Genomic DNA, 21172 nt, shown 5'->3' on the forward strand with positions numbered 1-21172 from the left:
GTGCTTTCTGAAATAACGAGGTGTTTAACGATACCTGCGAGCTTCTACACGGTGCGGTCCTGCCACAGAGCTCTGCCCCACGCTGGGGGGCACAGGGACGAGAAGCTCTCAGCAGCATAGGCCAGCCCAGCCAGGGGACACCAGCGCTGGCCCTTGATTCTTTGCAATGGCTCAGAATTCCCATTTTGCCGTGGATCTTTACATCTGCTCCCAGAAGCCAGTATCTGCCTCGGAATCAGCTCTGTGAACCTCCTGTTGTTACATTCTGCACTTCATTGGCAGGAAAAGAGCTTTTAATGAATATAAGTCAATCACTTCTCCCAGAGTACCTGCCGTAATGGCATTTAAACGTGTGTTAAACAAGACTTTTACATTGTCTTAAATCAGCACTCCCGAGCTTGCCTTTAAAGAAAAAGGGGAAAAAACAGCACAAAGAGCGGTGGCTGAGACAGGAAGAAGGTTGGGGAGTTTTGGTCATTTTTGGTGGCCCAAGGAGATAGATTAAGAGATGGTGTTCAGCAGTGGCCTTTTTATAGAAATGCAGTATTTTTGCAACCTGTCTCTGGGCAGAACTAATACGCGCATTAGCAGAATTAACTCGATTATAGGCAGTCCACTCAGGGAGGACAGAAAAACACCTCTTGTGACCTGCAGTAGATCTGTCATACTGCAAGCAGCACATCACTTGGATAACAACTTCTCAGAAAACGCCTTGGAATTGCTTAAAGGGAGGATACAACCTTCTTCCTAGCCTCTGATCCCCCAAAGCACTTGCATTTGCAGGGCAGGGGGTGGATTGGGGGTGTAGGACTGCTCTAGTGACTCAGCTGTGTGCCCGAGAGGAGAGCGGCTCTGGAGAGCTGTTCATTCATCGGCGCACTGCAGCAGAGGGCACCAGAAAGCAAGAGAAACTTTGCTCTGTGCTAACAGCTGGTGAAATACCAATGTCTTTGTGGGTGCTGGTGCTGGGATTGGCTTTGTGCTTTACGTGGGAAGGGATGATGAAGAAAGACTCGACGGTCCTCTGCTGCGTGTTTTAGCTTACACAGGCAGCGTGATGGCTGCAAGCTGTTGGCATCCCGGCTCAGACCCACGCCGTGGCTGCAACTTCGGTGTAATCCCCGTGTGCGACAGGCGCTGATGGTGTCTGTCGGCCTTCCAGCATGCTGAAAGCCTGGGAAGAGGGGCCAACGGGTCCCCGCATCCCTGCGCGCATCCCCTGCGCCCAGCCGAGGATGCTCCCGGCGCTCCCACGGCCCCACTCGCGCTCTCCCGGGCTGCGGGCGGCGCTGCCCGGCCGCGGGCCGCGCTCAGCGCGATGTGCTCGATCCCGCACCCGCCGCCCGCAGCGGACCCTGCCGCGGGCACCCAGGGGACCGCCGGGGCCTTCCCCCGCCCGGCTCCGGGGCCGGGCTCGGGCTGCCCCCGCCCCTTCCCGCCCCCGGCCGGTGCCGGTGCCCGGCCCCCGGTTCCCCCCGGTCCCGTCGGGCGGCGCCTGTGGCGGGCGGAGGGGAGTTTCCAGGAAGTGGCCATATTGGATCCATTCAGCCGCATCCACCCGCGGCGGGGACAGCCGCGCTCCCGCCGCCGGAGCCGCGCCAGCCCCGGCCATGGCCGCCACCGACCTGGAGCGCTTCTCGGTGAGCAGCGGCGGGGCCCGGCCCCGCTCGCACATGACTCGGGGGGGGGTTCTCCCTTGGGGGTGGTGGGGAATAGCCCAGCCCATGGTGGGGCCGGGGCAGCCGGGGGGATGCGCCGGGCGCCAGCCCCTGGCGTGTGCGGGGCGAGCGGGGGGACCCGGCTGCGGGATGTCGGGACACGGACCCGGCTGCAGGAGGCTCTCGGGAGCGGGGCGCAGCCGGTGCTCTCGGCCGGGTGCCGGGAGGGTCCTGCGGGAAGGTCCTGCCCTGCGGCGGGGGCTGGAGGGTACGTGGGCTGGGGGGCTGCGATGTCCCAGCGCGCGGTCTAATGCTGCAGCCGGTACCGAAAGCCCGTGGCGAGTCCGCCCTGGATGCCCAGGATGCTCGGGAGGGGTATCCGATACCCGTGTGTCTGCAGGCGTGGAGCACCCCGCAAAGCGGGGCGGGAAGAAATGGGGTCAGAGCTTCCTCAATAAGAATTATTTACATACCACCGGTACGCAAACACTCTGAAACAGCGAGTAACTTAACGGGGGGTGTGTATATAATACTGCGAGGGACACGCCGATTCAGACACGGGTAAAGCAAACTCTTGAGGCGAGCAGCTCTCTGAGCCAGTGTATGAAGAAGGCTGTACAGCAAACATGGAACGTGACCCCTGCATCGCCGCCTCTGCGGCTCACATGTTGTATAACTGCTATCGGAAGTCAATCTGCCTAAAATCTGTGTCGGCTCAAAACTATTCTTTGTCTACAGCTTGGACGTTTTGTTGTTGTTGGAAGGGCTGTTGTAATTACATAGCTCAGAGATGCATCTTGCAGCCTTTCGGAGCTAAAAGCGTTTCTGCCACATTGAACAGCGTGGCTCTCAAAAGTCAGAAATGTCTGGTGTGATATTGCTGAATAAACTGGGAACAGCAGTGGTGGTTGTCTGGATTATAGACATGCCGTTGGAGCACAAACAAGCCCCTGCTACTGTTTTCTCTGTAAACTACTTTTTGCCAAGAATCTCAAACTCTGCTTCATTTCTTTGAATCCCGGCCCAAAAGTTTCCAGCTTGAGAATGAATTTGCAAGACTGTGACTTACTTAGAGCTTGAATAAAGGAAAATTGATTGGGGGCTCTTATTTAAGAAAGCAAATGCTTCCAGGCTCTGGGGAGAGGGGATCAAGGGAAAGCTTTAGTGGCAAGGAATGGGAGTTGTCTCACTGCAAATTCTCTGCATTTGTATCGTATACAATAGATAGTTGTAATGTTAATTTGGTGTGTGTGCTAGTGCCTGTGCGGGTTTTCAGAGGTGTTAAGGAACCTAAAATACTGCTTTGCCCTAGGAGAAAATCGAACTTGATCTTGCATTCTTTGGTGTGTACTTGAGCGCCTGGTGTGCTTGCGTCAATACTCTATCACTTTTAGTTACCACAGAAGGGAGGAGGGCAGTTCCCGAAGGTGCTTGGCTCTCATTTGGGCACCGGAATGAAGTGGCGGGGCTCCAACGTGACTTTGGTGTCCAACTCCATTAGGAGAAAACCTGCCTGCTTTGTGCAGGAGCTGGGTGAGCTCACAGGGACCTGCAGGCCCAGGAGATGTGGTGATCGGCTCATCTTTGCCTTTGGGCTCATTCGCCTCTTGCCTGGAACCTGGGATCTGGCAGAGGCGGTGGGAGAGCAGCATCTTGATTCCATTTGACGGAGGGCAGAGGATGGTCCCAGCTGCTGCTTCCTTTATCCTTGGCGCGTGTCTCTGCTCTGATGCTGCTCCTCCAGCAGGATCATGGAACCTCGTGATTCAGGTGTTCCGGGTTGCTCTCTGCAGGGCTCACAGCTCTCCTGGTGCCACTTCATGTCGCTGTGCCTCAGTTTCCTGTGTGGGAACAGCTCGATGCTGCCAACAAGAGGTGATGAGAAACTGATTTATTTTTACCAGCTGTTTGTATCTACAGTAGGAAGCAATGATGAAACAGACTCCGAAGGAGGTTTCTGGTACACAATAGGTCGTGCTGTTCAAATGAGTGAAGCTATTTTTAAGTGTCCAGCTGACACTGACATCCTGGAATGTAATGACCCTTAGGTTTGGATAATGTGTTTTCAAAACTCCCCAGATGCATGCTCCCCTTGTGCAGTCCTCCAGAATGCCTCTGTCTCCAGCACAATGCAGTTCCCTTGAAGTGCTGCTGTTAGAAATGACCAACAAAAGCAAATGAAAGGAAGCTCACCCATAGAAAGCTGCCTCTAAGGCAGCAAAATCGCACCAGCAGCCTTTGTTTTTGTGAATGTGGTGTTTGTGAGAGACCCCAGAGACCGAAAGTTTCTGCTGATCTGCAGTGAGAACCTGGCTCACCAGTGCCGTGTTCAGGGCTCGGTCTGCAGGTATTGCTTCTGGACACCCCAGGCCGGTTGTTGTCATCACAGTTACAACCAGAGTGGAAAGAAGGCTGATAGTTTGGTTCAGTTACGAAATGCTTCAATCTGTCCTCAAACTCGGAGCTTCTCCGTGGCCTGGTCTGGCTGGTGCTGAGCTGGCACATGTGGTTCTGTGCTGGAGCAGGCGCTGGCAGCATTAGCTGGGTGTTGGTATGTTGAGCGGGAAACAGCCCAACCACCATGTGCAAGACGAAGCCAGAAAGTGCATGAAATGCATGGGGGAAGTGCAGAAGCTCTGGAGGAAGCTAGGACAGCTGAAGGAGACGTGACTGGAGGTGTGTAGGTGAATAAATGGGATGAGATTGAGACCGAGACTCTAAAACTGTTTTGAGAAGGTTTTTCAACCCCCCCCGATCTATTGCTTTCACTTCTTAAATAAATCCCATTGACCTCCTGCTTAACTGTCTGCATTAACACACTGAGAGGCTTTGGACAAGGGCCTGTAGGGACAGGACAAGGGGAATGGCTTTAACCTGCCAGAGGGGAGATTGAGATGAGCTCTGAGGCAGAAGCTCTTCCCTGTGAGGGTGCTGAGGCGCTGGCACAGGGTGCCCAGAGAAGCTGTGGCTGCCCCATCCCTGGCAGTGTTCAAGGCCAGGTTGGACACAGGGGCTTGGAGCAACCTGCTCTAGTGGAAGGTGTCCCTGCCCGTGGCAGGGGTTGGAGCTGGAGGAGCTTTAAGGTCCCTTCAACACAAACCGTTCCATGATTCCATGGTTGTCTGACTTGGAGGTACAAAGGCAGTTGCTGGGGCTCTCAGCCACGTGCCTGTGAGGAGGAGCTGTGTCCTTAGTCTGAAGGTTGGGCTGAGATAAGAGTTCAACATGATGCCATATGTTGTGAAGATGCCATGGCTGATCACTTTGTGCTCACACTGTGTCTGTGAGCAGAGACAGGGATTTGTGAGCGATGACACCCAGCGAAGCGGGTGCCGGATGCACACATGTAGCTGTGTGTGAGCTGTGGTTGCGGGTGGCTGTCTACACACAGCTCTGAGAAGACATCCCTTCATGTTAGTGATTGACAGCTAGGCTTTTACTGGTAGCGTTACTATAAATTAGTGCTGCTTAGAAGATGTTGCCAGAAAAAGCACCACTTTGCACAGAGGAAAGCTGAACCCCATCTTCCTCACCGGGAACAGGCAGTGCTGTGGTTCTTTGCCTCAGTGAGCTGGTGGGGTCTGGCCACTTTGCAGCTTGGTGTGAGCGTTACCTGTTCTCACACCGCTGCTGCCTTGTGGCCTGCTCCCAGCTCTGTGGGAGGAGAGGGACCTTTGGACCCCGTTCCTGCCATAGCTGCGGGGCTCTGATAAACTCCATGCATTTCTGCTGCTGTTTGCTGTGAGCTCATGTGTTCTCGTAGTGACTGTGCAGCCTAAACCTGGTCCTCTGTGTGAAGGGGCTGGTGTTACACCTTAGTCCATGGAAGAAGGGCCTGAGGAGCGGGCTGAGGACAGTTCTGTGAACCATTGCTGGAAGACTCACACTTATCCTAAGCATTGACTTACATTTTCTTTTAATCAGTGTCTCAAGGAAAACATTTCCATGGCTCAATTCCAGTGGAAACCAGGGTTTATTTGGATCCAGACATTCCCCCTGCCCATTTCCCAGCCAGTGGCACCGTTCGGAAGCTCCAGGGTTAAATTTCCTTGCCTGTTTTTGTCATTCAGTTATTTTACCTTTAGCCTGGAAAACCCAGTGATGCCCCATGCAGCGTGGAACAGAAGTGACAGATTTTTCTCCAAGCTGGTCACAGGCTCAGGAAGCGAGCCCAGCGGGAGCAGCCCTTTCCCTCTGCCCTGGCCGGCTCCTGCCTGTAGCGCCTGCTTTTTTGGGAAGGAGGGATGGGGAAAACGCTCTTCTTTCACTGGAGGAGACAAATTGGTGGTTGCCTCTCCGAGCCCTGCAATCCCTCCCCGGGAGGCTCACGCAGGAAGCCGGCTCTGCCTGTTTCAACCACAGCAGCAATTAGCTCAACCACAGTCCATCGCAGTTCAACACTCGTTTCTCCATGTACGCGCCGGGAGCAAACGCTGCCCAGAAATAGATGGGTTTGTTTTGTTGCTTCTCTGCTGCGTCCCTCCTCGCCGCGGTGCTGGTGCTGCCGGTGAATCCCATTGCAGCAGAGATGCAACACGTTGTTCTGCGTGGGAGCCTCGGAGCCGCTCCCGCCCGCGCGGAGCGGCAGCGGTGGGTGGAAGGATGTGAGCTGGCGAGCGCCGCGTGCCCTCCGCAGCGGCAAAGCAAACCAGCGCCTCGAGAATAGCTCCCTCTCGGGAGCCAGCCCCATGGCAGGGCTGTGGGGGCAGCTCTCAGCCCGGCCCCAGCGCTGCTGCGGGGCCACATGCTCCCTAAATGTTATCCTGCTCCAGCCGCAGGCCTGGCTCCGGGTGCCCGCCCTGTTCCCAGCCCTGTCCCCTCGCGGCACCACCGTTGTGGTTCCCCTCATCCCCTCTCCTCGTGCTCCTTTGGCTCAGAGCTTGGGAGGGGAAGCAGCGTGATGCTGAACGAGCTTTTCTGGGTTGTGCAATTAGGAGGAGGAATTTGGGAGGCAACAGGACAGAGGGAGACACGCAGGGTGTGGGCACGCTGCTTCCACCCGCCTGCGTGGGGCAGGGGCACGTTTATGTGATTAACTGTGATTATTCAGTGCACGGCCTGGGCACATTGAGGCTGTGGATGGGAGAAGCTGCTCTGCTTGGTCCAGCTTAGCTGCAACCCTTAGAAGTAATGTCCTGTCCCGTGCTGGTGTTTTGGTGAGGTGGGGCCTGTGTGTTCATGCACTGTCTGCTTGTTTCTCCCCTTCTCCACATCTGCATGGCTGGAGCGAGCTCTGGGTTTATATCTGGAGGTTTGCATTTGTATTCATGTATCGTAAAAGCATCAAATGGGTGGTAAGAGATCCCATCTCTGCTCCCAGAGTAGCTCAAGTGAGGAAAGAATCCTGAAGGTGCTGCTTCTCCTCAGTCCCAGCCATGTGCTTTCCTTCCAGAGCATCTCCAGAACCCGTGCTTGCCTCCAGCTTGTGACATGTGGATGCAAAAGGTGGAGCCAGTCAGATTTGGCCCCCTCCCCAATGGGGTGACAGTGGGGATTTTCAGAGGGCTGAGGCAGAACGGTGTCAATGATAGCTGCAGGCTCCTTGGATGCATCCCCAGTCGCTGCTCTCGGCTTGCGGGCTGACCAGGGCCCATGGGGTCAGCCCTGTGGAGGCACCGCTCTGTTTAGATGTTCAGATTCCTTTGTGAAGCCAAGCAGTGTCTGTCTCCCACACACATGAAATTCCAGAGATGTCAGAGCTGGAGAAGGTTCCCATGGAGCACACTGCCTCGGGGCTCTTGCCCTCTCCGGCTCGCACAGCCTCCAAACCAGATTGTTGTGGAGCAAGAGAGCCAGGGCTGGATTTCCATGGAGGGACCTGGGGCTGCTCCCGTCCTCTGCATGAGGTGCTGCCATGAGCCCGTCCACCGCTGCATGACGTGTGCAAGGAAACATGTGGGGAATGCACCCGGAGCCCTCCGCAGGCACCGCGCGTTCCGGCTGGTTCTGGCTGTGGCAGCGGAGCAGGACACATCCCTCGGCCCCGGCTCGCCTGTGGAGCACTGCACAGGCATGTCTGCAACTGCGCTGGTGGGAACCGTGTTCCCAGAGCTCCTGGTGTTCACTGGGAACACCGAATGTTCCCGCAGCAGCAGCCAGGGCTGCTCCGGCCGGTCAGCGGGAGAGGAGACCCACCACGCTGTGTTAGGTATCATGTATGTCCTGCTGGTGCCCAGGCTCTGTGGGGCTGTGATCCCGGGGCAGAGGGACATTGCTGGGCCTCTGGTCCAGACCCTGCTTCCAGCAGTCTGCTCCAGGCCTTGGATCCTAATCCAATTGATCCTGGCTTTCAGCTCTGCCACAGTGGAAGGGCTGCCAGTGCCGGCATCCCTGTAATGCTCTCCTTCCCCCATCTTCTGCAGCAAAGGTGTTTCCAGCTCCTGTTTGTGAATATAGACTTTTTCAGTATTTTCACACAGAATGAAGAGCCCTTTCATTTTATCTTTTGCTTTGTGTGTCTCTCAGATAGAGGTTTTCTTCTTTCTGTTGCCTCAAGTCTTCACATTAAAGCTGTTTTGTGCTAATACACTGTGAGGCTTTCTGGAGGCATGCGGATATATAGCAATCAGCTTATTAGCACGATGGCTCTGCTTTAGCTCCCAGAGCTGAGTGGCTGTAGTATCTTCTCTTTCTGGTGTCTCCCGGGCAGTATCACAAGGAGACTTGTCCAGTAGCTGGAAGAGCTCTTTGTGGAGATGCTTATGGAGAGGTGGCGTAAGGCAAACTGGGAAAAGCATCAGCGGTGACCAGAACTCTTGGGTTCCCACTCTATCTCTGTTCCCTTGCCTAAAAATACACTGAATAATAGTATTTGTTGTAATCAGGCATTAAATTCTGGACATGTATGTGGGAATTAGCCATGTTTATTTTAAGTGGTAACTAAAACAAACAATCTTGGTGGCTGGTATCCAGCACAGCTCCTTTGGCATGGTGGGGATCCAGGGCCTTCTTCAGTTCTTTCCAACTGCCCCAAACCTTTTCCATGCCACTCCTGAGGGGCAGGCACCCAGCTTTGCTCTTGGCTTTGTCCCACAGATAGTTGTCTTTGCCAAATGTCTCTTCCTCTTCCTTGTGGTAGCATGGGGATGGGAAGAGATCCTGCTGATGAGATCAGTGGAGTGCAAACTGGGAACACATCTGCTGCCTTGGGTGAATTTGGGAAAGTCTCTTGCTTATCTTAAGGTGATGAGTCTCCTGTCAGGGTTAATTGGGAAGTTCCATTAAATCAAAAGCCTCAGCACCTTCTGAGTAAAAAAACTTGGCAAAGAATTGGACTCAGGCAGTCTGCTGAGATGGTGTTTGTCTGCAGTTTGGGTTCTTTTGGAACAGATTGGAGGAAAAGTTATGTTTGTGTTTTGGACTTTGCTTTCTTGGTTTTGAATAGCTTCTGGGGGATGGAATTCTTGGGCTGACGGAAAGCTGAACTTTCTCATCCTTTAAGGTCAGTTTGGAGGAAATGTCTCTCATTTTTGGTTCCACAGTTTTCTCTGTTTCAACCAACTTCCCTTATTCTCAAAGGCAACATTCATGTTTGCGAAACATTGTGTGCATAATGCCCGGCAAATCCTGGTTTGCTCCTTTGTGAACTCTCCTCCAGGACTTGTGGCTGGGACAAAATGCATGCTTTCTTAATGGAGAAAGACCTCGCAATTAATTAATTAGGCTTCATAAACATTATAGGGAAATCACTAAATAAGAGCTTAAGGAAAGGAAGCCTGTGGGAATTCTGCTTTTAGTGTAAAAATCAGAGAGGAATTTAAGCCAGAAACAGTCAGTTTGTTTGCAGAACACTAAAGCTGATGTTGCATTCACAGGTTGTGAATGTATCATTTTGGATGCATGTTGTATGGGAAGTGATGAGAGGCTTTACTCTCCCATCAGACTTAGCTCTGAACATCACCAAAACCTCATGTTTGAAGCCTGTGCCAGTTCACTGGATGCTGGAGATGTGTGTAGGATGTTCTGTTTCGTGGTTTGTTGTTTTGGTTTTAAAGGAGGAAAGGCTGAAGCAAAGCTGAAGGCAGCCCCTGAGGTTCAGCCCTTCGCTCGCAGAGGTCGCAGTGAGCAGGCTGGTGCAGAGGGGTGATATGTCCACTGTGCAGATCCTTGCTGCTGGGAGCGCTCCGTGTCCGATGCGTGGCTGGGCTGCCAGTACAAGCTGTGCTGCAGGAGCCAAGCCCTGCTTTGGCACCGGCAGCTCCGGTTCGGGGAAGCAGTTAAGGAGTTTGCCCGGGGAGTTCTTCCCTTCAAAGGAGTTTCTCACTTGAATCCCCATCCACCTTCCTTTGGGTAGGTGACTGCAGCGCGTGTTTAGGATGTTTGCAGGTGTGCAGCAGAGCGATTGCCTGGGGCATGTGGGATGTTGGTTTGTTTTCCCAAGATGGTGAGCATTGCTCTTCTCAATGCCCTCGCTGGTCTTGGGGTTTATGAATAGCTCTTAAAAACGGGTCCAAAAGCTCTCAAGAAAACCATCGCTTCAGGCAACATAACCTTTAGTTACCCCCGAAGGAGAGAACCTCAGCTTTGAGTCCTCTTGCCTCAGCAGTGTAAAGTGGCTTTCATTTGTATTTGGCGTGTCTTGCTGGTGACTCCATATCTGGTTTCTTCAGCGATGTTTCTGCCTGCCTGGAGTGCAGCTGGGAGCCGGAGGGATGTGAATAAAGGCTCGAGTGTCTGGGAAAATTCCTGGCATTCTTAGGAGAGTGGTTTAAAGGGGGGCTGGGAATTGTGTTGGTTTAGTGTGAGGTTTTTGTTGGGGGACGTCAGTGTGGGCTGGGAGCTTGTTGGGAGCTTGCAGCAACTGGAGATGACTGGGTGATGTGGTGTCGTGTAAGGGAGGGATGGCTCGGATGTGGCTGTGCTCCGGTGGGCTGTGCTGGAAGAGAGAAGGAAGTGAATGAAGGCCACTGGGGCCCTGCCATGCTGTTGCTGGAGGGAAGAGCAGTGTCAGGCATCACAGTGTTTCCATTTACAGTTCTTTAGGGCTGCCACAGCAGAGAAAACACCATTGCCCTCCCTGCATGGCCATAGCGAAGGCAGAGTGGCTCACACCATCTCAGATGTGTCCTGTGGGACTGGCCAGGTACCACCGCAGCAGGTTGCTGTTGTAGGACAAGTGGTAAATCAGCATAAATCCCACTGCTAAGATGTTGCTCATGGCCTTATTTTCACTCCCTTTCTCCTTCCACCAGCCTGTTATTAAGTGCTCCACAATGGGGATCGGGAATTTTAAGCACATGCTTAAGATTATCTGAAGACCTTCAGCTGAGTATGTGCCTGCACTTGGAAATCTGCTTGAGATTAGGTGGCATTTAGATGTGACAACTTTAGCCTGAGAGGTGCTGAGATCTCCACTGGCCAGCCCCAGCTCAGTGTGCTTCCCTTCATCTCCTGTGCTAGCGGCACCCACGAGGTCAGGCTTACTGCATCTAAGCCCTCTGTTAAGATTTATTATGCTCAGCAACCCCTGGCTGTTGTTAGACAACCTCAAATCTGGTCTCATTTCCTCTCTTGGGCCACCTCTTTCTGCTTTGTAGACTGCAAAGTGCAAGCTCATTCACTGATGCTGTCATACAGCTAATAACCCTCTTTCTGTGTGTACAAGAAAGAGAATATTTTGCTGTGTGCTAGTGGCTGCTTTGAACGTTGCCAGCACCATGAAGGTGCTTTTCAAACGCCAGATGAGGTGTTGCTGTTACAGTCCCTCAGCTGCAGAGCTTGGCAAGAGAAACGTTTCCTTCATGGAAACTTGAGTCTGTTCTTGCTGCTGGTCCTTTGCAGATGACAAGTGGCATTTGTTGAGCTGGTGTTCGGAGCTGGGGTGGGATCTCCTGAGAGAGGTGACTTGCCAGATCATTCTGCATTGATCCAGAAACGGGGCCAAGCCTCAGGGAGTGCCGGCTTGGATGAGGAAGCTGGATGTGGCTTCCAGCACTGTTTGCCCAAAGGTCTCTAGGCAAGTATTCAACTGCTCCATGACTCAGTTTACTTGTGAAATGACAGTGAAACCACCAGCGCCTCTGTAAGGAATCCTGCAGTGATGGGTGTTTGGGTGCCCTCAGCACCCGCACTTGTGGGGTTGGCGTCGGTACGCTGTATATGCTGTTCCCCAAAGCAGCCCTCTCTTTCCCATGGTGTGTGGGCAGCTCGACTTGCCCTGCTGCCTGAACTGCCTGCTCCAGGGGCAAGGTGATGTCTCAGGGTGCCATCATGTGTGAACCCTTACATGAGACCAGCTTGCTCTGCTTGAGTTTAACAGCCAGATCTCATTCAGTTCTTTCTCTGCTCAGTTACAAATGAAACTCATTGCATCAAGACCAAACAATTCCCCAATTCCATGCGTTTCCATTCAGGAGCCAAGGGAAGAGCATCCCACAAACGCCACTGGTGTGTGTGTTAATCTCTGCGTTGCACGCGCTGCTGTGATTGTGGATGGGGAGTCAAGAAGGTGAAGTCATTGTTTGTGAGCAGCAGCAGTCCCCAGCGGTGCCGGGTGCCGAGCTGGCCCCTGCAGAGCCCGGGCTGCTCCGTCCCGCCGCGGGAGCGCTGCCAGCGGCGCGCGGGGCCCATGGGAGCTTTCCCTGCTCTTCCTCGTGCTGCTCCCTGAGTCACGCTGAGCGGGAGCTGCAATCTGCTTATCGCTGTGTTTGATTTGGTTGTGAATTGGAGGGGAGAGGATCTGTCCGTGCTCTGCACTTCGCAGGGAGCCTGGCTCAGTGCGCCCTGACCCCACTGCTGCCTGTGCCACTGCAAAGTGATGTGCCCGTGGTATGTCCAGTGCTGTCCAGCTACTTCAGGGCATTGGTGGGAAGGTAACAAACTGTTTCCAGCAGCAAAGTCCTGGAGGATTTGGTATTCAAGGTCAAGGTGTCATCCAGGATTGAGGAATTTATACGCAGAAGTGTGCCTCAGTAAGTGGGAATTGAAGCACCATGGGAAAGTGCTGTGCACATGTTGTGTCGTTGCTTCTTGGTATCTTATAAGTGTGTGTGTAAAACACATATGGAAAAAGCTCTGGAAACCAAAGCTGAGGGTTGTCTCAAGCAGAAAACAAGCATATGTCACGAGGAGCATTTCTTGTGGAGCTCAGTTGAAAGATGATACTTATAAATGTCTTCTTTTCTTTGTTTTAACAACTGATGTCACAGTCTGTTCATGCTGCTCCTGGTGTGAGAGGAGGGAGGACAACAGGGGCAGCTCATCTAAAAGCAGAGAGAGCTGCTCCTGTCTGCACCAGGAGCCCCAGCCAGGACAGAGCTGCTGCCATCCCGCATGGCTTGCACAAGTGACAGAGACACTTCTGCTGGGAGAAGTTGCTGAAAATGTAATGACGCAAAGTGAAACTGATGCTAATTTGGAGGTGAAGCATGAAGAGAGGCTGTGATCAGATTGCTGGTTTTTAAAGGATCGTAGGCACACTGCTTGGTGCTGCAGCCTCGCAAGGTTTCTTTAATCCTTCTGTCTACCAGGAAGAGCCCAATTAGTATGTGAATACTGTGTTGCCCCTCTTTTAGGGGTCTGGATTTGGTGTCTCTGTGTTTCTCTGATGCCTTTTCTTGTCTCGCTTGCAATAAAGGACCAAATAACACATAATCTTCTACGCATGTGGTTTGTGGCCAGCTGCCCACAGCGATGCTGCCTCTGCTTTCTCCCACCCCACAGCCCCACTGCACAGCATGGTCTGTGGGACCCTGCTGTGGATGGGCTTAGGAAGGTGATGTGGGCTTGAAGTGCTGGTTTTGGTTCCCTGGATGTCTTTGTGCTGGTGTGGCCACAGGAATGGGCCAGTGTGACGTTGTGCATCCCAAATGCATCCCGGCCTCCGGCGGAGCGTGTCCCGGAGCCGGGGTGGCTGGTGCCTCAGAGCAGGTTTGAAGCACTGTGTTTGGAGGTTTCTCTTTGGTTCTTGTGGTGCTCAGCTAAGTGTGGCCATCTGTGCCTCCAAGGGCACGTCTGCCTGTCCACTGCGTGCCAGGAGAAGGGTCCTGTGACGTAGCTGTCAAACAGAGCCAAAGATTGATTTCCCTCTGGGATGGCGGCTGTTCCTGTGGCTGTGCCATTTGTGTGCCTGTTGCCTTCACAGACTCTGCTTCTCGACCCAGAGCATCAGTGAAAATGGTTAAAAGGACTTTGCATTTGAAAACTAACAAATTCCGCTCTGACCTTCTGATGAATCTTCTGTTTCCCCATGAAATTCCAGGTTCAAAATACAAATTATCCCCTTGTCTCTCTGATCCAAGCCCTGAAGGTCAGCTCAAGGCACGGAAGATCTTCAAAGAGCATGTACAAAGGCTGCCTGTGAAGTAAAACCCTGGTAGATGCCCATCATATGGTGATCATTAGTGACCCAAGAAGTGATGTTCAGGGCTGCACTGGCTGTTTTTGGTGGGAGCTGGCACTCGGAGCCATCGCAAGCTCGTAATGACCATGCTGTGAGATGATCAAATGGGCTTCATGGAAGGTCGGCTGCCCTGTGGCTATTTGCAACCCCAGGATTGGGGTCTTGGCTGGGGAGAAGCAGGAGATTCCTCTCTCCAGGCTGTGAGATGAGAGACCTGAGTCTCATCAGGCATTGTGGGCGCGTGGCAGAGACCAGCGCAACTGGAAAGGGCAGGGCTGTGTTTGTGCTCTCGCCATGGCTGATGCCATCCTGCCACGTAACCGCCTGCTCCTGTCCTGCAGGACACCAAACAGGGGAAGAGTCCTACTGAAATTCTTTGTCTAAACCAAACCCAACAGCCCCCCCACCCCACGTTGCTGCGTTACTGCTGCCCTCATGTATTGCAGCATTCGTGTTCTGGATTGATTATTCATGCTGAGCATTGCAGCCTGGCTGCTGCTGCTGCTGGGAGGAATTCAGTTTTGAGTGTGACCTTGATGTCTTTACTAGCAGGTGAACCATGTCAGGCTGTCCTGGAGCTACCCTGGGCGAGCAGGAGCTGCCCAAAAGCGTTAGTCACTGGGGGTGAGTCTCATAGATCGGCTGCAGGCTGATGCAGGGATAAGTGCCACCAGGATGCTGGGGAGGTTCCTCTCCAGGAAAGCACCAAACAACACAAGGGAGCAGAAGCATTGGTTGTATTCACAAGGCTGTCAAGTCTGTGAGCTTGACGGATTGGAGAGAAGGAATAAACCAGCAAAACCTGGTTTTTAATCCTTCTTTTGTTGGCCTCACTCCTTCCCAGCACTTGTTTGTCCTAACACAGCAACAATAGCAAAATCCTTTGGAGCTGAGTGGCAGCTGAAGGCACTGCAAGCACAGCAAATGCTTCTCTGTTTCGGTATCGGCAGTCTTGAACTTGAACCAGATTATTATTGCTGCTCACAGAAATAAAAGGCAACTGCATTTCAAGGTCACTGTCAAAGACTCTCTCCCTGAAGCTGCCTGGTTGGCTCAGCAGCTCTAAGAGCACTGGAGCAGTTTTGAGTTCAGGGTATTCTTGTCCTGACCAAACAGCGGCCAAACGCCAGAAGAGAAGAGAAAAGCAAGCCCTGTGTGAACACATTTGGGTTTCCTCCGGCCAAGGCATGACTGAGTTCTCAATGCAGCCTTGCCGAGCTGGAGCCTATTTTAAAATGCGGAGCAGTGGTGCTGCCTGTTGCCTGGAAACCTCCTCCCAGCCTCGGGCTCTCGCAGCCTAATCATAGCCACCGGCAGCCTTTATTTATTTCCCATCCAAAACGTCATCCCGGGCTTTCTGGTTTGGGGGTTTTGTTTGCTTGGTTTTGTTTGTTATTTACAATGGAAAGACACAAAAGTGTAACTGTCAAACCCGGTGACTTTCTGTGGGAACAGCTCGGCTGTCCCCGTGCCGCAGTGCTGGGAACCGGCGCGCTGAGCTCCCTATGTGGTGGCTCAGAGAGGGGAGAGGAGGACAAGTGGGGGCTGAGGAAGCCCTCCAGCTGTGCAGTGGCTCCCCATGCCTTGGGACAGTCTCCTCCTAAGAGGAAAACCAAACCTGAACAACGCTGAGCCCCCATGTGTCCCTATTCCCCATCCCCGTGCAGCTGCACCATCCTGTGCCAGATCTGTGGTCCAGCATTGGGCTGCCAGAATCAGCATGGACTTGTCCTGCCCTTCGGGTCTGTCCCTTCAGAGACAGGGAGGGACAGACCTCATCTCCCTCAGGAGCTTTAACATCTCCATGTGGTGATAGATGAAGAGGAGAAAGCTGAACTTTGAGGTCTCCCTGTCTTAGGGGCCCCTTTTAATTCACCTCAACTCTTGGCCACCATAAATCCTTACTTAATGCCACCTCTCCCACAGGAAAACTTTAAATGATTGCGATTTCCGCTTAGTGAGCGCGATCGATCCTGATGGGATGAAACAGAATTGATTGCAGGAGCCCAGCTGGGATTTGGTTGTGTTTGTGTCCAGGGAGTCCCCTGGGAGAGTGCTGGGCTGCAATCAACTGGAAGCTGGTAACAGCTAACCAGGGAGGTTTGTGCATGAGGCCTCAGCTGCTCACGTGTTGTTCTTGTGATTTAAATGGTTTATTTTACAAAGCTGAGAATATTTGTTCTACCAAAGGCAGAACTAAGGGAGGCTTTGGCTGGAGATGCAGATGAACAAAGGTTTGTGTTTTGCTGAGCTTTTTATTGCAGGCATAGAGCGATGCACAAGGCTTATCATGACCTGTCTTTTATTTTCCTCTCGAGTTAAAGTTTGCCAGGCAGCTTAGGCTCTTGTCTCGTAGTCTTTTAAGTCCCAGTTGTCAGGGACAAATAGAAGAACCAAAGCCAGGCACAGGGCACACACTTCTCCCACCCCCATCTTCCACTGTGTGCTGGCGATTAAGAAAAAAAGAGTCATTTACCAAGGAATCTGTGCGGGTGACTGAATCATGCTCTGAAATCCTGTATCCGTGCCTCCCCATGGAAGGATGGGAGTGCTTGAGAGGCTGCAGGGACTGTGGTCCAGCCCTGGGCTTCAGATGGTGTTGTTTAGTTGTGTAGAGAGGTGGCAATATCTGCTGAAATATTTGTGCAAATCCAAACTCTCCTGTTCTTAACCACTAGAAGCAGAAATTACCCTTCAGTCGACTCCTCTCTTCTGGACTTTGCAGCTGACCTGGTCTGCTTTTCTGTATAACACAGGGCACAGACGTGTTATTGTCTCCTCGGATGTTTATTGTCTTGGTTTCCAAGCAAAGCTTCCTACAGGTGATCAGCTTCCTCTGGGGGAAGGAGGAGACAGAAGGAAGAATCAAGTGCATGGGGGGAGACAGGAAGAGGAACAGCAGAGAAAAGGTGGAAAGCTGTGGTCACAGATGGTAAAGCAAGAGGGTTCCTCACCCTGCCTGTGCGAGCAGCACCCCTGAATGCCCGAGCGAACAGCCCCACTCTGCTCATGGCAATAGCAAAGGGAAAAGGCTCAAGTACTTAGGGGGATGCACAGTCTGCGGAGCTGAGCTCAGTGCTGGAGGGTTTAACAAAACAAAAGTTGAAAGGAGGAGAAGAAATGAGTGCTAAAACACAGGGTGGTGGGTTCTCCTCTGCTAATCTCTCCCAGCTGTATGCAGTTGGAGCTCATGCGATAGTGTTTTCTTTTCTTTGTAGCCTGTTAGGTCAGTTCTCCCAATTCCCTGCTAAGATCAGTATTTTCCCCTCTCTTCTCTGTGTTGGTGGCTGTCGGGGTTTGTGCTGTGCCAACACACAAGCTCTTGCAGGCAGCATCAGGGTTTGTGCTGGTGGCTCCGCAGTGCACAGGAGGGTGGGTATTTCTTGGGCTTGGTGGTCCCTCTCCTCCATGTGATTTCCCATCTCAGTGCAGTTTGCTAACGTGGCTTCTTCTCCCTGCCAGAATGAAGAGAAGAGGAACCTTTCCCTGGGGGGCCATGTCGGCTTCGACAGTCTCCCGGATCAGCTGGTCAGCAAGTCTGTCACACAGGGCTTCAGCTTCAACATCCTCTGTGTGGGTGAGTGCTGTCCTCTGCACTGTCCTCCGCACACGGACACGGGCTGGGCTGGCGCTGAGACTGGGACTGGGATTCATTCCTTGTGCTGTGCCACAGCCTCGGCAGCAACTTCAAGCAAGGCCAAAATGCCCAACTCTTTAAAAAATAGGGTTGAATTTCAGTGAACTTGAGCTCTCTGGAGCTTGATGCTTCTAAGATGGGACTTTCACATGTGGCTGTTGGAGACTCATTGCCCAAAATTAGAGAGAGTTTGGGGAAAAGCTTAAACAGATCAACTTTCTGCTTTTGGTGAGGAAGTGGGGGAGGAAATGGGTGCGTGGCCGTCCAGGTCTGCATTGAGCTGAGCTGCTGGTGCAGAAGCTGCAGAGTGACAGGGAGGTCCAATGGCTGAGCCTTGAAACCAGAAGAGTTTCCATCATCGGTGAGGTGTTGCTCATCTCTGCTGAGCTGCTGCAGCAGCTTTGCAATAGGAAGGATTAAGAGAAATGGCAAGTTAAATATTTGCACGCTGGGGTGGCTGGCATGAGGTTTGTGCCTGGTTGATGCTTTGCCAGCTGAGTCAAAGGGCTGGAAGCATGACCACCTCTGTGCTAGGAAAGGGAGAGGGAGTGTTCCTGGTTTTATTGATTGTAAAGTATTTGTCTGGAAGCTTGAGAGCAGTTGAGAGAAGAAATAACCTCATTATGTGCTTGGTTTTTAACTCTGGTATTGATGTGAGCAGGCGATGCTGCTGGAGCACTAGAAACCAATTCCTTCCAGAGATGAGATGAGCATTAGTTTTACTTTGGCTGGTTCTTGTATTGTGTATGAATCTGCAGTATTGTAACCTGCTAGACCAGCAGAAATACATCCAGAGACAGCAGCTCCCTGCCTGGCCCTCAGTCTGCCCAAAGAGAATATGGCTCTGGAGAATGTGGCTTATGCCAGTAGTGAGTTCTCCCCACTCCTTTCAGCTCAGTCTGGAGCACCAGGCTGCTTTATTGCCTTGCACAACTCTTGGCCACAGCAGGTAGGACGTGGCGTGTGCCTCTGCCCTGTTCTGATCACCATGAGGTATTTATTCTGCAGTGGAGAGCAGAATCTAGTGCTTGAAGAAGCAAAAAGCCCCAGCCCCTTGGCAGCAGGCATGGCACCTCCCTTGAACAGACACTTGCTCACTCTCCTGCTCTCCCACATCCACCTTAGGGCTCCTCGGAGGTTCAGGAAGCAGTGGCTGTCTATGCTGAAGGTGTAGCACGACAGACTGCCTGGGAATGAACAGGGAGTAGGTTATTTCCTTGGATTTTGCCTCTCTTCACTCCCTTGGCCAATACGGCTGCATGTAGTGAATGAGGAGCTTAAACGTGGCCCCTTGTAGGCCAATCTGGAAGATATCAGTCTAGTTGAGTTACTAGGAGCAGCAGTTCAAAGCCTTTCTGGATCACAGATGCCTTTGAGCCAAATATTCTGGGAGAGAGCTTGGTTTGTGATGCTTCCCAGGTGTCCTTCAGCATCCAGAGGCTGCAGATGGGAAACTTCTCCTGATCTTGCCCTTACTGGTTCTCCAAGGATCATTTTCTCCAAAGGAAAACAGTGTTTTGCTGTGCTGTGTGATCCTTGCTGGGGAGATGAGAGCAAAGTGCTCTGTGTTAGCTTTGCATTAAGCATGGGAGGCCTTCAAGAATGCACTTACCTCTGTGAGAATTATATGTCTGTCCTCAGCAATTTGTAGTAACCTCTCACAGTGTAATTTATTCCGCTCTGTAATTAACGTCCTTTGAAGTACCTGTGACAGGCTCATGCAGCAGTGAGCTGATGATTTCTCCTTCCCAGGTGAGACCGGCATTGGGAAATCCACACTAATGAACACCCTCTTCAATACCACGTTTGAGACAGAGGAAGCCAGTCACTACGAGAGCGCAGTCCGCTTGCGGCCACGCACCTACGACCTGCAGGAGAGCAACGTGCACCTGAAGCTGACGATCGTGGATGCGGTTGGCTTCGGGGACCAGATAAATAAAGATGAAAGGCAGGTCTCGTGCCATCTGCTTGGCTTTCCTGGGCTTGCCTCTGGTGCTTAGGCATGAAGCGCCTGCAGCCCTGCTTGTCCGTGTTTCTGTTAATGGAGTAGCTCCCTGCAGTGGTTCTGGTTCTGGGGACTAAGTGTGGAGTGAATTGGGTGAGGAGCCAAAAAGAGAGGTCACAGGAGGTCTGTCCAGCAGAGAATGGTGTCCTCCAGGAGCGTGAGCAGTTAACAAGCTGACCTCAGCGCAGGGTTGGGAATTATCTGTTCTGACCAGTGTCTCTGGACCTGTCTCATTTAATTACACAGACATCTTGTTCAAGCCCGAGGTAGAGGCATTCTGGGACTCCAGGGTCTCTCCTTGGTCATGCTGCATTGCTGCAGCCAGATGGCTCAGCTCTGAGATCTGGGCAAAGTTAGATCTGGGGGAGCAGTTGTCTTTCCGTGCTCCAGTGTCCTTATTTTGCAGTGCAGCCTCAGGAGACTCCCGCAGCCTTTGGCTTATGAGGTCTGTGTGTAAACGCCACACTTCTGTTGTGAGGCTACATCGTTTGGGTCTCATGAGTACTTTTAAAGTGGTGTGTCTGGGAGAATCCCTGAAGCCTTTGCAGTGTTTGTGCCCCAGGCCTGGCTTGCTAATGGTCTGGTTTTAGTTACAGGCCGATAGTTGAGTACATTGATACGCAGTTTGAAAATTATTTGCAAGAGGAGCTGAAGATCCGTCGCTCCCTCTTCAACTACCACGACACGAGGATCCACGTCTGCCTCTACTTCATCACCCCCACCGGCCACTCCCTCAAGTCCTTGGACCTGGTTACTATGAAGAAGCTCGATAGCAAGGTAAGGGGTTGGAGACCATGGTCCGTCTTCTTGGAAGTGTTTGTTGCTCCTATGTCAGTGCTGGACTCCTTCCTGCTTGTTAGCTGAGCTGTTTTTAGGACTCTGGTAAAACTTCATCTGTCCTGAGGTCTTGTGCTTGTTTTCTCACTGCCTTTCCTAAAGAATATCAGGTGCAAAACCTGTTTCCCAGCCAGCTGTGTAGAGTCTGCAGTGTCCCTCAGTGTAAGAATCTTACCCAGATTAGCTCATATTTACCAAAGCCATCAGCTGCAACTTCATTACCTGCTCTTTACAGGTATGCAGGTAGGGATGTGTTCTGAGTGCCAGGTGACCTGCACAGGAGATCACAGTATCTCCTGAAGATGTCAGCATGGTGAGAAATCCTTGAGGTCATACAATCCGAAAAGTGGGTCATGAGAGGGTCTGCTCTGGGGGTGTTTCTCTGTGCACAGGCTATTCTGCCTTAGGGGGCAGTGGGTTACTTAACCAGCTACCACTGCTATTCCTGCAGCTCGGAGGAGGTTTCTGACAGACTTCTTGTTCCTGCTGGCTTCCAGGGAGCTGCAGGAGGTTTCAAAGGTCACAAGTGGCAGCAGCATCTCCTCAAGGATTTCCTATCTTTCAGAGCAGTGCTTTAGCAGCAAGGTGGTTCCTTTCAGATGGCAGACGCTGATGAGCCTGCAGAGGGGACAGGCAAGGTGCTGAGACCCTGCAGTGACGGGGGGTCCCCTGGGTAGAGTTCCCCTTGCAGAGTC

The 21172-nt window shown here is 52.4% G+C and overlaps 1 protein-coding gene across 5 annotated transcripts in view; it reads left to right on the plus strand.

Moving 5' to 3' along the window:
- Positions 1 to 1449: 1449 nt before the first annotated feature.
- The window catches only part of SEPTIN8 (septin 8), a 38975-nt gene continuing 19252 nt past the window's right edge, over positions 1450 to 21172 (plus strand). For 3 of the 5 annotated variants that reach the window (XM_030504077.1, XM_030504079.1, XM_030504080.1), the window contains exons 1-4: positions 1467 to 1640; positions 17461 to 17575; positions 19388 to 19583; positions 20231 to 20417. In XM_030504077.1, the coding sequence (XP_030359937.1) occupies positions 1611 to 1640; positions 17461 to 17575; positions 19388 to 19583; positions 20231 to 20417 (528 nt within the window). In that variant the 5' untranslated portion in view covers positions 1467 to 1610. Of the gene's footprint in view, positions 1641 to 17460; positions 17576 to 19387; positions 19584 to 20230; positions 20418 to 21172 lie in introns of all 5 variants that reach the window. The other 2 variants (XM_030504076.1, XM_030504078.1) reach the window with 2 other exon arrangements.

This window comes from Strigops habroptila, chromosome 12 (assembly GCF_004027225.2).
Source record: "Strigops habroptila isolate Jane chromosome 12, bStrHab1.2.pri, whole genome shotgun sequence".
Classification (NCBI taxonomy): domain Eukaryota; kingdom Metazoa; phylum Chordata; class Aves; order Psittaciformes; family Psittacidae; genus Strigops; species Strigops habroptila.